This window comes from Macrobrachium rosenbergii, chromosome 14 (genome assembly GCF_040412425.1).
Source record: "Macrobrachium rosenbergii isolate ZJJX-2024 chromosome 14, ASM4041242v1, whole genome shotgun sequence".
NCBI lineage: Eukaryota > Metazoa > Arthropoda > Malacostraca > Decapoda > Palaemonidae > Macrobrachium > Macrobrachium rosenbergii.
Genome location: NC_089754.1, coordinates 2,608,571 through 2,626,022, shown reverse-complemented (window position 1 = coordinate 2,626,022; position 17,452 = coordinate 2,608,571). Strand labels below are relative to the sequence as shown.

General features: G+C 38.6%; 1 protein-coding gene across 1 annotated transcript in view; it reads left to right on the top strand.

The window, feature by feature from the left end:
- The window catches only part of LOC136845658 (adenine DNA glycosylase-like), a 117,861-nt gene that overhangs the window by 39,708 nt on the left and 60,701 nt on the right, over positions 1-17,452 (top strand). Inside the window, 2 exon segments of the mRNA XM_067115808.1 lie at positions 6,455-6,599; positions 6,602-6,645. Of these exon segments, the coding sequence (XP_066971909.1) occupies positions 6,455-6,599; positions 6,602-6,645 (189 nt within the window).

Sequence of the window (17,452 nt, the reverse complement as noted above, 5' to 3'; positions counted from 1 at the left end):
ACACAGCTCAGTAGATGACTCTGCCGATGACTTTCCCTGTGTAGGTGGTGCTCTGGATTTTTAAGTACATTTATATTTTCAGCTGGTCTTCAGTCAGTACCTACAACTTAAGCATATTTATCTGCCGACCAGTTCCACGGTGGGCTCATCAATGCCAGGAAACTCATCGAACTATGAGATCAGTTTTCACCAGATATCGCAGACGAAAATGTGAGTATTGTTTCAACATTAGCAAAATGTTTTGCAAACTCATTTCTAACCAGGCTACCACTGATCTTAATAATTGGAGGTTGAAAAGTTGCCTGCTATTTTTTTCTTTCAAACTAAAGTCATTAGTTTTGAAAAGGAACTGTCCAAGATTCCTCGTGCGTGTGGAAATCAGCTTTCCTTTTCAAAACTAATGCGTATTAGTTTTGAAAGGAAAAAAGAAACGAGGGAATCTTGGACAGTTTTCATATCTTCACTAAATTCAAAAACTCCCTGACTTTAGTTCAGAAGAGAGTTAGAAAAATAGCAGGCAGCTTTACTTTGTCAACCTCCAATTATTAAGATCAGTGGTAGCAGATCCCCGGTTAGTGGCAGATGAGTTTGCAAAACATTTTGCTAATGTTGCAAAGAAAAATGATGACAGGCCCTATTTCATCTTAAAGAGGGCTAATGGAACAGGTAGAAATTGATTTTGTTACATCAAGGAATGAACAAGACATTGTATACCTTTTACTCTGAGAGAATTCGAATCAGCCTTAAATAAATCAGCTCTTGGACTGGATGATACAGCATACACAGTGATTAACTATGCTCCCGGAAATGCCGGCCTTATCATATTACGCCTCATTAACAGAATTTTTTGAGAACATATCTTCCCTAGGCTATGGGAGATGTTAAAATCACTGCCATTTGGGAAACCAGGGAAAGACCCATTCAAGACAGAGAATTATCATCCCATTGCACTGACATCATGTCTGCGTAAGATGGTGGAAAAAAAGAGTGAACGCACGTTTGATGTGGTACTTGGAATGTGGTATAGGCAGTCCCCGGTTATCGGCAGTCCGGTTTTACGGCGCTTGTCCAGCGATGACGATAACTGGATTTTGGCACTGATATGCACCAATCGCTGGCTATTGGCACCGAAAATCCCCAGTTATCGGCGCTGACAACCGGGAATCAGCTCGATAATTGGGGACTGCCTGTAATATATGCCTGCTCAGTGTGGTTTTGAAGTGTGATTTAACCGGGAATCAGATTATCATCGATTTTCTATTTATGATTTTCAATTAATGTCACACTGTCGGGAACAGAACCCCCACTGATAATTGAGGAACTGCCTGTAATATATGTTGCCTGCTCAGTGTGGTTTTTGAAGTCTGCACTCCACAACTGATGTGTTGGCTTGGAAAAAAATCTTCAATATGTGCAGCTTTTGCTAACAAACAGCATCACAGCACTGTTTTCTGTGATCTTGAGAAGGCTTATGACACAACATGGAGATGGCATTCTGAGGGTTCTTTATGAATGTAACCTGAGAGGCAATTTGCCTCTTTTTATCAAGGCATTTTTAAAAAATATGTTATTTTAGGTTCAGGTTGGAGCAACAACGTCAGATGTATTCAACCAAGGAGTGCCACAAGGAAGTGTTATAATTGTAACCTTGTTCGCCTCAGGAATCAATGAGGTATCCAGAATAATGCCCTCAGATGTATCTTACACAGTACTCTTTCTGTTGATGACTTTTTGACATCTTTTGCAGCAGCAAGGATGGGAGTGGCTGAATGCTTCTTTCAGCTCTGTGCTGGTGATATAGTACAGTGGGCTGAGATGAATGGTTTTAGGTTTTTCTGCTATTAAAGCAGTAACCATGCTCTATTGCCATATAAGAGGATTCCATCCTGATTCAGATCTGTTCACACATGGGCAGAGAATCCCATGTGTTGGTGAAACAAGGTTTCTTGGGTTGGTTTTTGACAGCAAGCTGACTTGGATTCCACATCAGAAGTATATCAAGACAGAATACTTGAAAGCAGTGAATGTGCTGAAAATTCTGTCTTGCAATTCGTAGGGTGCAAACCGAACTTAGATACTGAGGCTATACAGAGCTTTAGTCTTTTCAGAATTAACTTACACTTCAGCAAAGCCTAATAGCCTTAAAATACTCAATTCAATTCATCTTGGAGGAGTGAGTTTGTGTGCAGGAACATTTAAACTGTCTCCCACTGAAAGCATGCTTATAGATACCGTTGTGATGCCTCTGGATATACATTGCAAACGTCTGCTGATTCGGAGCTAGTACAGATTTCAGAGACTCCCTAAGTCCTTAACCACTTTTCTATTAGAAATAAAAGCTATTGGCAATTCCATGAAAATCACCCCAAGCAACCTCAACCATTTGCTTTCAGAGTAAAACTTATAACCCGTGAATTAAACATCCCTAGGAAACAAATTTACCAACTAGGTATTCAGTTTGCACCCCCCACCCCCAAAACTTTCCATAGGTAAAATTTTATAAATATTTTAATTCTACAAAAGCAGAAATTTCCAATGAGGCATTGGGTTCAATATTTTTAGGTCATTTCACACAACATGGTAACTCCATTGCATTTTCATGGATGACTCAGAGTCAGATGCTGGCGTCAGCTTTGGAGTGGCTCTCCCTTGTGTAGGAAGAAGTGGGAGATTATCATGTATTACAGCTACTTTTACAGCAGAACTGCCTGTAATTTTAAGCAGTCTCACGATTCGCGGACTCACCTATTCTCGGATTTCTCTATGGAACGTTTATACACATTATTTGCTGGAAATTGCCCATTCGCTGTATTTTTCACTGAGAAATATTCACTAATTACAGGCAGTCCCCGGTTTATGACGGGGGTTCCGTTTTTACGCCGCGTCGCAAACCGAAAATCGTTGTAAACTGAAAAATTGTCGAAAATCGTCAAAAATCCTAAGAAAACCTGACTTTTAATGCTTTGGGTGTATTGAAAATGATGTAAACTGCATTTTTATTGAGATTTTCATAAAAAAAACCTCCAAAGTTTGATTATTCTGCCGTTTTGGAACCATATTTCCTCCGTCGGATCAGCGTACGACACGTCGTAACCCTGGAACATGCGTCGTAAACCAGGAAATAATTTTTGATGAATATATTTGAAAAGCGTCGTAACCTCGGAACGTCGTAAGCCGGACCCGTCATAAACCAGGGACTGCCTGTATTGTATTTTCATGGCATTTTCATGACTTACTGCACTCTTTGTGATAAAACTATTCAAGTACTCAGGTTGTGCTCGAGTTCTGATAGTTCACCTTACGATAATTTGATTTTGCAATGGGGTAAGCAATTAATACCGATACGACAATGTTTATAAAATATTTTTAAATTTTGCACGGGCTCAGGCAGCGAGAGAGACCAAATTACAGTAGACCAACTTCTTTTCCTCCAACCCTTTATCCCAACTTCTAGTTAAAAAAGTAACAGAGAATGGTAAAAGTATTGTTAGTAACGTTATACTCTTGCGTAAATGCGTACAGCCATAAACAACCGACCGAGAAACTGTTGTTTGTTTATCACCGAATCTAACAACAACAGCTCTTTTGCTTGTGTTTCGACCATCGTACGGTAATCCACAATTACCGTAGGTTATACAGTGAACCCCCGTTTCGCGGGGATGCGTCCCACACACCCCCGCAAATAGCTAAAATCCGCGAATACTTAGAACCCCTCTAAAAACACTTAGAACTGCCCATTTTGATAGTTTAAACACAGAAAAGCCCTGTAAAAATGCATATACCTGTGATAGTTTTATCACAAAAAGTGCATGTATTCATGAAAATTATATGAAAATACAGTAATTAGTGAATATTTCTCAGTGAAAAATACCGCGAATGGACGAATTTTCCGCGAATAATGGCTAGATAAGTTCCACAGAGAAACCCGCGAATGCGTGAGTCCGCAAATCATGAGAACGCGAATACGGGGGGTTTATTGTAGTGCAAATGACATCAAGTAGAATAGGACTGATATATTTTTACATTGTACCCTTATTCGGTATGGATAAAAGATCGGCAAGGAAATATACTGCTAAATTTATGCAGCAAGTTGTAGCCGAAGCTGAGAAAACAATATTGAAGCTGCTAATGGCTATATCGTGCATCGGCAACATGGATGAAACTTGATTGTAATTAAAATGGGAGAGAAAGTATTTTAATCAAAACGACTGGGCATGAGAGAACACATTACTGTTTTTATACGCCGATAAACGATAAATACGTAAAGCTCGTATTATGATGAAATCAAGTGAAAATGGTGAATGGAATCTTGAATTTTTTTTACACAAAACAAACGTCCCCAAACAGCCATTGTCATCTATTAACAAAAATAAAAGATAAATTAGTTTCACAGTGAGACGTATTTTATTTATATTTCGACTTTAAAAACACTTCATATAATGAAAAATAACCTTGCTCCATATAAATAAAGTATCTAGAGATTCATTTACATTAACTACAAGCAAGAAAAGCGCTCTGAACTGAATTAAATATGGCGAAATAAACACCGCATAAATGATTTCCAAACCAAAACATTGATCGCTATGACCGCAATTTATAATACAAAAGCAATATAAGAATATACACAATATTATGGGATACAGTAAATTAAGGCATAACATTTTAAAAGATCCATGGAAAAGGTGCATATTCATTATGTTGACGTTTGTATATTACGATATGTGAATATAGAACAGTATAATCCATGGCGAGTTGGTTAAGGCAGCATCCTCAGACTTCTTAGAGGTTTGGCGCGGGTTCAAATCCGCAACTGACCGGTCAGAAAGGCGGACACTTTGCTATCGTGTAGACACCCGGGATTATGTATGTAATAATCGGATAGGCTTGCTTAAAAGCAAATGGGTGTTACAGACCTATTACACACACAAACAAAGCCACTCCAACATCTTCTAAAAACATAACAGATACCTCCACGAACGACTCTTACGCTGCTGTGAGAAAGAGCACTGGTGAACTGGTACAATACATGTACACAATACCGGGTCAAGCGATGTCAGGCAGGGCAGCCGATCGGGACTACAAAGTCTACCCCAAAGCCAAATCAAAGTCCTTCAAAAAAAGAAGGCATCACGGCGACCCCATATAAAAATGGGAACAAGCTGGGAAGAAGAAGCATAATGTAGGCTACGCTACCGTATATGTATACAATATACCATAGTGTAGGCTAAGCTAATTCTTGTTTGTTATTCAATTTCGCTTTGCATTAAATTGCCATAAGTCACTTTGCATGAACCTCCAGAATTAGCTGATATTAATAATCACTGTACCGTGTATGTATAGAGTATACTTTATAGTGTAGGCTAGGCTACCATATATGTATACATGGTACCAAATACCTTAGTGTAGGCTAGGCTATGTTCGAGATACGTTTTGGTATTTCTTACGTTTTTTCCAACAAACAATGGGTTTTTTGGAACCTAACTCCATTGTAAGTAGGATAAACCTGTATAAGCATTTTTAGATTGTTTTGGTGTCTGTCTGAATTATCAAAATAGGCAGCTCTAAGTGTTTTTTCTAAGTACTCGCGGATTTAAGCTATTTTGGGTGGGGATGTGGTAAGCATACCCCACGAATATGGGGGTTTTACTGGATTTTTATTGTCCGGCAAGGTTGAAACTCAATAAACCCATATTAAAATGAGAGGCCATGAGTGATATTTGGTGATACACTTCCCGTATATCACCACACCTCAAGAGGTGGCAGGGAGCTATTTGCCCATTAAGGATTGAGCATGAGCGTGATAGAACATTTGAAGTACACCCACTTGCTTCGAATGTGAGCGATAACTATTTGCTGATTAAGAATGGAGAGAGTGCACTAGACAGTTTTATAATGGCTGGCGGTGTTCAGTCATATTGTTTTGTCCGTGAGAATGCAAGACGTTTGCTGGTTAAATGTCCTGTTTTGGGGGATCTTTGGAATCGCTCCCTCTCTCGGAATCGAGGTGAGGATTCTTGGTGGAGAGGTGATGTGTGATAGCTGTAGTATTGCAAGTTTGTTTTGGAATCAGACCTTTTAAACATCTGAATGATTAAAATATTCACATATTTTGTTGACATTTATGATGGTTCTTTGCATGTGCTAGACCTCTGAAAAGGTATAACTTTGGTAATTATTCCTTTTGTTTGCTGTAGTTCTTTTGTTGCATAGCTATACAATTTTCTTTTTGCACACAATAATTTTTACTTGGTAGATAATCGATGCCAGTGGCTTTTTATATCATAAAAATTGCAGAGGCCAGTCAGTCATCTTGAAATTGGAATCATTCCTTGGAGAATCTAAAGTTTGCTGCATAATAATCTAAAACATGGCTTTGTGTAGTAAGAGTATTTTCTGTGCATAGCTAGAGAAGGTGGGTTTAAGCTGTAGGATTAATTCCAAAATAATTTTCCAGATAGTGAAAGAAATGGACGGAAATTTTCCTAGTGACAGGGATTCCTTGATTAGAGACCTTCCAGGGGTTGGAAGGTATACAGGCAGTGCTATAGCTTCCATTGCCTTCAATAATTCGGTTGGTGTTGTGGATGGTAACGTCAACAGGCGCTGGCACGAATCAGAGCCATTGGTTCTGATCTCTCAGATAAGGTAAAGTATCTACACTTTTTGCATTGCACTATCTCATCTCATCTGTACAGTGTTATTGGTGGAGGAAATATATGATAATTTTTCATAAAAATCTTAAAAGGTTTAGATCTGGTCAGTTGTATACTGTGGGAACACGGGATAAAATTATATGTATAAGAGTTGCATACTAATGTCAGGTCCATGTATTGTCGTCATTAACCTTTTACATCAGACTTTCCTTGAGCTACCACTCTGCTGGTCGCGAGTTCGAATCTCCGACCGGCCAGTGAAGAACAAGAGGAATTTGTTTCTGGTGATAGAAATTCATTTCTCGCTAGGTAACCAGTTGGTTCTAAGCCACGTAAAAATAAATCTAATCCTTCAGGCCAGCCCTAGGAGAGCTGTTAATTAGCTCAGTGGTCTGGTTAAACTAAGTATACTTAACTTTTTTTTCTCTGTGAGGGGTTAAAAAGAAATAGCTCTCTACTCAGCTGTCTTTGTACATTATGGTTGAATTCCCTTATGGTCTAGGTCCTCATCTATGCCCTTTCTTTAGAATTTGCAAGACCTTCTTACTTATCCCCTTCAGTGTAGCTGTGGTGATGGGCCTCTTGAACGTCAAAAATTCATTCTTGTGTTGAGTTCATGAGGCCTACATATCAAATATCTTTGGATTGAATATATTGACTTTTCCACCATCGAATGTAGTAAGAGGTAGTCTATATTTGAAACCAATAGTGGGACCAGTGGTAGGACATCACCCACCCGAAAATATTGAGTTCATGAGGCCTACATATCTAATATCTTTGGATTGAATATATTGACTTTTCCACCATCGAATGTAGTAAGAGGAGTCTGTATTTGAAACCAATAGTGGGACCAGTGGTAGGACATCACCCACCCAAAAATATTGAGTTCATGAGGCCTACATATCAAATATCTCTGGATTGAATATATTGACTTTTCCACCATCGAATGTAGTAAGAGGTAGTCTATATTTGAAACCAATAGTGGGACCAGTGGTAGGACATCACCCTCCCAAAAATATCAACATTCTTGTAATGCTGATGGTCCCATCAGGTGACTTCGTTCGACAGCAGTGCCGCACTAATTTATGTTGGTGTCATCCCTTAGGGAAGGGTAAAGATTGGAGATTAAGGAATCAGCTCTCACTGGTTTCATTAATAGACAAATTGGTTATTAATACCAGTTGATGATAATACCTGTGCAGTGGACCCCTGGTGGATTGTGGTTCAGTTAGCCGTAGGTTTTTCTGTGGAACGTATCTCTAAATATGTCATGGAAAATTCACTAATTCACAGATTTTTGTAGAGCAATATTCACTAATTACTGTATTTTCATTTTATTTTCGTGACTACATTTTTTATGATAAAAAAATTATTTACTAATTTTCAAATTTTAACCCTTAAACGCCGAGCCTCTATTTACAAATGTGTCTGCCGTATGCCGGCGGGGTTTGAGAGTTAGCGCCAAAGAGGAAAGAAAGTTTTTTTAAATCACAGCACTCTTAGTTTTTAAGATTAAGAGTTCATTTTGGCTTCTTTTTTTTGTCATTGCTTGAAGTTTGTTATGCAACCATCAGAAATGAAAAAATATCATTATCATACATAAATATTGGAATATATGACAGCGTGAAAAAAATTCATATATAATTGTATACAAATCGTGCTGTGAGCAAAACATTTAAAGCTAATGAGTTATTTTTTTTTCGTTGTATTGTACACTAAATTGCAATGATTTTGGTATAAAACAAATTGTAAAACGATCAAAGCAACACAGAGAAAATATTATCACAAAATGATGCATGAATTCGTAACGTGCAGACGTAAGAAAAAGATTTTTTTAAAAATTCACCATAAATCGAAATATTGTGCTAGAGACTTCCCGTTTGTTGCAAAATGAAGGTAATTGATTGAATATTACTTGACTGTAAGTGTTTTAGCTTACAATTGCAGTTTACGACCATTTCGGTCGAGTTAAAAGTTGACCGAAGGTCGAATTTTTTCTATTTATTGTGATTTATATGAAAATATTTCAAAACTGATAAAAGCTACAACCATGAGTTATTTTTTTTGTATTCTACATGAAATTGTGCACATTCTCATGTACAAAACTTTTATGTAACGCCTAATAGAAAACGGTGCGAAAATTACGACAAGGTGATTAAAGAAATTCTGAGATTTTCAGCGAGTTACAAGGCATGGAGGTAAGGAAAAAGTTTTTTCAAAATTCACCATAAATCAAATATTGTGCTAGAGACTTCCCGTTTGTTGCAAAATGAAGGTAAATGATTGAATGTTACTAGAATGTAAGAGTTTTAGCTTATAATTGCATTTTTCAATCATTTTGGTCGAGTCAAAGTTGACTGTAGGTTTAAATTTTGGCACTTATCGTGATTTATATGAAAATATTTCAAAACTGATTTACAACCATGAGTTATTTTTGTTGTATTCTACATGAAATTGCGCACATTTTCATGTAGAACACTTTTTATGTAATGCCTAATAGAAGACGGTGCGAAAATTACAACAGTGTGACTAAAAAATTCTGAGATTTTCAGCCGAGTTATGCCGGAGGTAAGGAAAATTTTTTTCAAAAATTCACCATAAATCAAAATATTGTGCTAGAGACTTCCTGTTTGTTGCAAAATGAAGGTAAATGATTGACTGTTACTAGAATGTAAGAGTTTTTTTTTACAATTGCATTTTTCGACCATTTATTAGTCAAAGTTGACTGCAGGTTTAAATTTTGGCACTTATCGTGATTTATATGAAAATATGTCAAAACTGATAAAAGCTACAACCATGAGTTATTTTTTGTTGTATTCTACATGAAATTGCGCACATTTTCACATATAAAACTTTATGTAAAGGCTAATAGAAAACTGTTCAAAAATTACGACAGTGACTAAAGAATTTCTGAGATTTTCAGCTGAGTTACTGTGCGCGGAAGTAAGGAAAAAGTTTTTTTCAAAAATTCACCATAAATCGAAATATTGTGCTAGAGACTTCCCGTGTATTGCAAAATGAAGGTAAATGATTGAATGTTACTCGAATGGAAGAGTTTTAGCTTACAATTGCATTTTTTGACCATTTCGGTCGAGTCAAAGTCGACTGAAGGTTGAAATTTTGGCACTTATAGTGATTTATATGAAAATATGTCAAAATTGATAAAAGCTACAACCATGAGTTATTTTTTGTTGTATTCTACATGAAATTGCGCACATTTTCACACATAAAACTTTATGTAAAGGCTAATAGAAAACTGTGCAAAAATTACGACAAAGTGACTAAAGAATTTGTGAGATTTTCAGCAGAGTTTGCTGATGCTTTCTTTTGGGATAAGAAAGAAATTCGTGCATGCGCAGCTGGGTCACGCTTGTAAACAAAACAACAGCGTGATCCGTGAACTCCCAGCATCCCTCAAGGCGCGATTTAAAATTTTTCGCAAACGAGGCCTATAAGTATTTTTCCGCGAATATTTAAAAAAACTTTTTGTAGTCGACATATTTTACGTCCACTTGGCACCCGACAGACAATTTAGGTCGACGTAAATTATGTCCAGTCGGCGTTTAATGGTTAAAGTGATAGCAGGAAACAAAGGATTTACCTCAGAAGATCCCATAAGCCAAGCTTTAATATTAAAAGAAGCTAAGATTGGCCCTTCTGACCTGGAGGTTATCTCTCCTGCCCAACAAACCAATGGTAACCACTCACTCACCACAAGGGTTAATCCCACTGACCATCAGATCAGGATATCAGACCGACAGGAGGGTATTAACAACTCTCAAGAGAATGGAAACCAGGACAGCCATCCTATAAAGGACAGCGCAGGGAGAAGAAGTTCCAGAAGATTGCTGGGCCTTGAACCAGCCTGACCACCTTCACATCTCTTGAAAAAAGGTCACAGTTAGGACCTGAAAGTACTCGAGATTCGAGTCACATGTAAATATTTACAAGTAAACAAGTTTTGCACCAGAATCTTATGGGTTTCTCTTTCCATCTTCAGAAGAAAACTGAAAGAAGTTTTTGTTTGGTTCATTATTATTATTATTATTATATTTTTTTTTTTTGTCTATCACAGTCATCCTATTTGACTGAGTGGTTTTTATAGTGTGGGGTTCCCACTTATAGTGTGGGGTTCTCGCTTTTATAGTGTGGGGTTCTCGCTTTTATAGTGTGGGGTTCTCGCTTTTGTAGTGAGGGGTTCCCGCTTGCATCCTGCCTCCTTAGGAGTCCATTACTTTTCTCACTATGTGCGCTGTTTCTGGTAGCACACTTTTCTGCACGAGTCCTGGACCTACTTCAGCATCTAGTTTTTCCAGGTTCCTTTTCAGGGATCTTGGGATCGTGCCTAGTGATCCTAGGATTATGGGTACAATTTCCACTGGCATGTTCCATATCCTTCTTATTTTGATTTTCAGGTCTTGATACTTATCAGTGTTTTTTCGTTCTTTCTCATCTACACTGGTGTCCCATGGTATTGCAACATCAATGAGTGATACTTTCTTCTTGAATTTGTCAGTTGTCAAGTCTGGTCTGTTGGCACTTAACACTGTTAAGGTGGGGCTCCTCAGTGATGCACCCTATAAAATGACATGGCTTTATTAGGTAACACTCCTGCTGAGGTCAGCACAAGTCAGTCCTTGGTGTATACAACACGTGAATCTAAGCAATGGATTCGTAGATCAAATAAAAGCCATCATATTGAAACGTCCCTTTTCATAAAAAAGAAAATGACAGTATATTTTTCTTATGCAACACAACCGATTCATTTTGGGGAAACGTGATAGGAAGACATAAACATCATCTCGGGATTTTTCAAAACCTGAAACAAACTTAAGAATACTGTATGAGTGTGACATAATTCACAGCTGAGTATACTGAATCACTGCAAACATTAATACATGATCATTGTACATGCAGTGCTTCAATTTCAGCTCAAATGTCTTCTCGGTAGCGTATGGGCTTTACAGTGTTTCGTTTGGGTCTTCCACTTGGAGCAGAGGCTTTGGGATGCCTAACGGGTGATGATGGTATCACCGATTCCATTTCAGGTAGATGATGTCTCATGCTCATCAGAGCTGACAGATTTAGGAAGTGCTTTGTTATTGCCTTGCACGTGTAATTCTAATAGCCACAATGCCCTCTTAACTTCTCGAATTCTTCGCGCTTTTTTGGATATGTTTGTAACTACAAAGCCGTAACATCCAAACACAAGAAATTGAAGAGACTTGTGACTGCCGGTCGCGGGAGACGAACCCGTGTCACCTTAACCACAAGGAGGTCATGTTGCCGACCTGACCATGAGAAGGACAGTTGCATCAGTATCAGTGCCATTGGCTGGTAGCTCCCTGAATGTAAGTTGTTTTACGGCATTCCTTGAAAGTCCCTTCAAAAACTTCTGGTTTCTTCTTATTTCACTGCCATCTGGGGTAATTAAGGTGTACAACCTGTGTTCAGGATTTTCAACTTTATAGCAGCAGGAAACCAATTCTTGCCATCTTGCACAAGAACCTTCGTACCAGGTAACAACTCGCTCAACTCTGAACGTGCATGAAGGTCATAATTGCTTTGAGAATTGTTGCTGGTCTGCTGTAGCTTGAAGTGATGATCTATGAGATCAGGAGTTGTCTCCACTTTAACAGGAAGGCTATTGGACATCTCCCTTCTGAATAAAAGTTCGGCAGGACTTTTCATTCCATTAGGAAGAGGGCACGCTCTGTATGCTAGTAGGGCTTTGCGGATATTGGAGCCAGACTTTTCTCAATATATACTACACCTACCATCCTCTTGACAAATCCATTAGATTGAGCATACCTTGGGCTGCTGGTGATAGGAACAATATCCCATTCTTCAGCAAACCTCTTGAATTCAGCAGATGAATATTGGGGTCCATTGTCAGAGTACAGGACCTGGCATGGGCCATGGACGCTGAAGAGTTCTTCCAGAAAATTTATAACAGCTCTCAACGCGGTATCTCGGCCCAGCTGCTTAATAAAAGGCATTTTACTGAAATGGTCAGCTATAATGATATCATTCTGGTTATCCGATTCGAAAAGATCTGTGGAAATAAACTGCAGTGGGAGACGGGGAGCTGCATGTGACAGCATAGGTTTATTTGGGTATTTTCTGGCATTGAACAGGCATTCCCAACAACCACCTATGTGTTCAGCAATGTCCTTAAAACATGCCATTCCAATAAAGGCATTCCTTTGCTCTAGATGTTCTTCATGTATTCTCTTCAAATATTCAGTCTTCATTGATAGTGGGACTAATAGACGTTCTCCAAAGAATATAACATCATCTTCAACAGATAAGAAATCCTTCACTGAAAAAGATTGATGAATCGACTTTGGCAGACTTTTGGCTGACTCAGGCCGACCACTTATCACTTGCCCTCGGAGTATGGAGAGCTCGTAGTCTTGGTCCATAGCTTATTTGACTCTTTCTAACTGTCTTTGTTAGATCTGTATGAGATGAATGGCTTGTTCTAGCTGGACTTTTGCTCCAGGTGATGGCTGGACTCTTGTTAAATAATCTGCAAAAATTAAGTCTTTTTCCTGGTTTGTACTCAATGGTGACACCATACGATTGAATATGGAGCAACGTGCGTTGGAGCCTTGGAGGAGTGTGGCTAAGGTGCTTGAGATGAATGCTTTCCAGTGGTTTGTGATCACTGATCACAGTAACAGCTTTACCATATACAGAACGATGAAAATGTTCCAGTGCAAAAACAACACTTAGCATTTCTCTCTCAATATTAGCAGAACATGATTCTGCTGGTATGAGGGACTTGAGGCAAAAGCAACTGGGCCTCCCATCTAATGGATTTGTCAAGAGGATGGCAGGTGTAGTGAAAAATATATTGAGAAAAGTCAAAATGTCTGGCTCCAATAGCCACAGAGCCCTGCTATCATGCAGAGCATGTATCCTCTTTCTAATTGAATGAAAAGTCCTGCCGAACTCTTATTCAGGAAGAAGATATCCAATGGCCTTCCTGTTAAAGTGGAGACAACTCCTGATCTCACGGATCATTGCTTCAAGCTACAGGAGACGAGCAACAATTCTGAAAGCAATCATGACCTTCATACACGTTCAGAGTTGAGTGAGTTATTACCTGGCATGAAGGTCCTTGTGCAAGAGCGGCTCCCAGCCCATGCTGCGAGGCATCCGCTTCGAGAGTAACAGGACTTGTTGTATCAAAATAATGTAGTGTCATATCAGAATGAACTGCTTCCTTGAGTTCATCAAACGCTCTCTGATGGTCAGTGGTCCTTTCATATGGGACTTCATTCTTGAGTAACTGCCTTAAAACCTTAGCTTTCTCTGCCATCAGGGGTACAAGAGGACTTAGATACTGTACGAGACCTAGGAAACTTTGTAGTTCCCTCACGCTTGATGGAGGGGGTCGTCGATTGATTTCGTCACACTTTGCAGGGTCTGGTTGCATGCCATTCTTTGACCATTCAAAACCTTAAAAATTTGTGGTTTGTCGTCACACATGATGTAGGGGCTTTCTTCTCTCACACAATTAGAGCAGGATATTGGGAACAAATCTGAAGGTTATTAAATGAAACGCTGACTTTCCTTAACCTAGTTTATTACCTTAATATTACAGTGGTCTGAGACTTTCAAACAGAACTATACCTAACTTAGCCCATACCTAACTTAGCCTAAGTTAATACTATAGTTCATCAGAACTTATCCTGTATTCCATCTTAATACTACAAAAAAAAAAAAGAGCAAAATACTTCAACTGCATACGGTACCAACCAAACTGTATAAACAAAAGATATTAGATTAATAGTCTGGTGCAAATGGTCAGTCTTAATACTATGTAGAGTTGAAGATAAATCTTAATCGAGTGTACATGGAATTTTCCATTACTGATTTAGTATACAACCTCACTGTCAGCCTGACTCGCACTGATTCGCCTCACAATGGTTTCAATTTCCTTGGAATATATCTCTTTCAATAGTCACTTGATATGTTTTCTATTATCAGTTCATAGCGGAACTAGAATAAATCAGACTCTAGGTTCCCACAACTTATATCAAGACAATTTATAATACAGTTCACACAACTGATTTGCATACTAAGTTTTCCATATTTCCAATAAAAATGTTTGGTAAAACACCAGTTTTCATCTTGCCCCATTGCCCAGTTAATGACCACGTAACAGCAGGGCAAGCATTCGACTATGGGCATCCAGGTGAAGGGGAGTCCACTCTACCCTACCACTCTCAAGCAAACTGCAAGTAAAAAAAAAAAAAAATGAGAACATACATCAGACGTTCATAACAAAAACTCAAAATAAACAATAAAAAATATCACAAAAACAAAACAATCAATTCACACAAATCATCTTTCATCATACAAACCCAAACTTAGCCTACCACAATGATACTTCTCAGCCCGAAAAACAAGGCCTTCTTCAATGGCCACCTTCAGTAGCTTATGAAGATCATAATCATGTTCCTGTATGTCTCTTCCAGAAACTACAATGTCATCAGCTATACCAATTACTCCCTCTCCTACTTTTCCAAGAATCTTATCCATCCGACACTGAAAGTATCTTGTGAAACACTACCAAGAATCTTATCCATCCGACATCGAGAGTATCTTGTGAAACACTAAGTCCAAAAGGCAGATGGAGGAAACACTACTTCCCAGCTGGACTCTGGAAAGTGCAAAGTTTACTGCTCTCTTCATAAAGATTGATTGATCAATAGCTGTTTTTGGCATCCAACTTCAAATAAAGGACACTTCCTGACATTTTGTGTGTTATTTCATCTAAAGTGGGTGTCTTATGATAAGTCCTCTTCAGTGCAACATTGAGGCGCTTGGGATCAAGGCATACTCGCAGTTCTCCAAATGTCTTCCTCGTAAAAGCTAATGCGTGTATCCACTCAGACGTCTCGTCCTCCGGACGCTTCTTCACAGCACCCATATCTTCCAACTCTTGTATTTTTGCAGTTGTCTCATCTCTTAACTGAATTGGGTACTTTCTGGGTAGAACAGCTACAAGACAAGATTGGGGTCAATGTGGTATTCACCTTTCATCTCACCAATTTCTCCAAAACATTTTGGGTACAAATTGCACATTGCTTGTACATCAGGTATAGGAGCAGGCCTTGAGGTTTCAGGCTCCTCCTTGACACTCAATATATTCTTGCTTTCCTTTATAGCTATAATTCCTAGTCTCTCACAGGCATCATGACAGAGTTGCTGGTCCATTGGTACCAGTGGCATAAAAAAGTAAATTGACAACTGGGGATTTATCCAGACATGTTGGTATTTCTATAGTTCCATATGCATGAATGTTTGTATTCCCCTTTTGAATTAGTAATGGCAGCTACATTTACTTCTGAAGAGTCTTTAGATCCACAATTCAGTGGTATGTCATCAAAATGGATTTCCTGGTTTCTTCAGTCAACCTTAAAAATACTTTTCTCAAAAGTTTTAGGGGTTTGCCCTAGTGGAGAGCTGTTAATCATTTGCTCATTCAGTGGTTAGTTAAACTAAGATATACATTTATCTTTTACTTGGTTGCTGTGGACTTGAGTCATCAAATTTTCTGGTATTTCTTCAGTCACCACGTAAAAATAAACCTAATCCTTCGGGCCAGCCCTAGGAGAGCTGTTCATCAGCTCAGTGGTCTGGTTAAACTAAGATATACTTATCTTTTACTTGGTTGCTGTGGACTTGAGTTTTTCTGGTCTTTTTCTTGGACCTGTCTCTGGATACTTTGTCGTCGGGAGAGCAAACGACTTTTGTATCCCGACAGACACCCTCAAAGTGATTCATCCGACTGCATTTCCGGCACTTCTTCCCATAGGCGGGACATCTCCTGGGGATGATGGAATCCACAATACCTGCAGCTCTTCTGCTGCACTTGATGGCATCTCTTTTTATAGCATTCACTGACGTGCTTTTCTCAACAGTGAAGTACTGTATTAGAGAGTGTTGCTTGGAAATTCTGCGCTGTCTCAATAGCATCATTGAGGGTTAGTGCATTCCCCTTAGAGATCGTCTTCCTCTGTGCTTCGGACCACTTGATTCCCTTTATCAGTTGGAACGTTATTTGTTCATTCTCAGTATTTGCGAACATAGTCTTCAACTGGTTCTGACTCGCCCTGAGACATCGATGCCAGTTCTAACCTCATCACCCATTTACTCTGTGTGCCTACCAGATGATCAGCAAACTTCCTAGAAATAACATGTGGATCTTTCTTTTGAGTATCAGTCAACTACCAAGAATCCCATAACTGCTTTCCTCGTGAACCGACAGAAAGCTTTATATAGCGCCATTGATTTTCTGCTTCGGCCATATTGATAAACAGGTAACTTTCGAGGAAATCCTTCCATTCATTAAAAGCACAGATTTGGTCCACCTGCGACCAGACCAGTTTAGGCATTTCCACACTGGTAGTCATAATTGCTTATGCACCCTTATTCACAAGTATTGTAAAGACAGAAAAATTTGCTTTTATCTAAGGCACTTTTCCATGAAAAATGTTATAGCAATTATCATAATCTTGAAATTATACCCTGTTCTCCATAAGAGCCTCGTTCATAATTCTACAACTCCTCAAACTCTGAGCAGATACATAATACTGTATAATACAAAAAAAAAATTACCATGACCTTGCTGTCATATACGTACATTAATATTGACTCAAAAATTATTTTGTTGTAGGCATCAACACAATCAAGAAAATAAATTCTCAGAGAATATCAGTTATAAGGGCAATACCAGCTTACATGAGCTGAATAACAGCAGAATCTCAAAATATGCTAGGCTG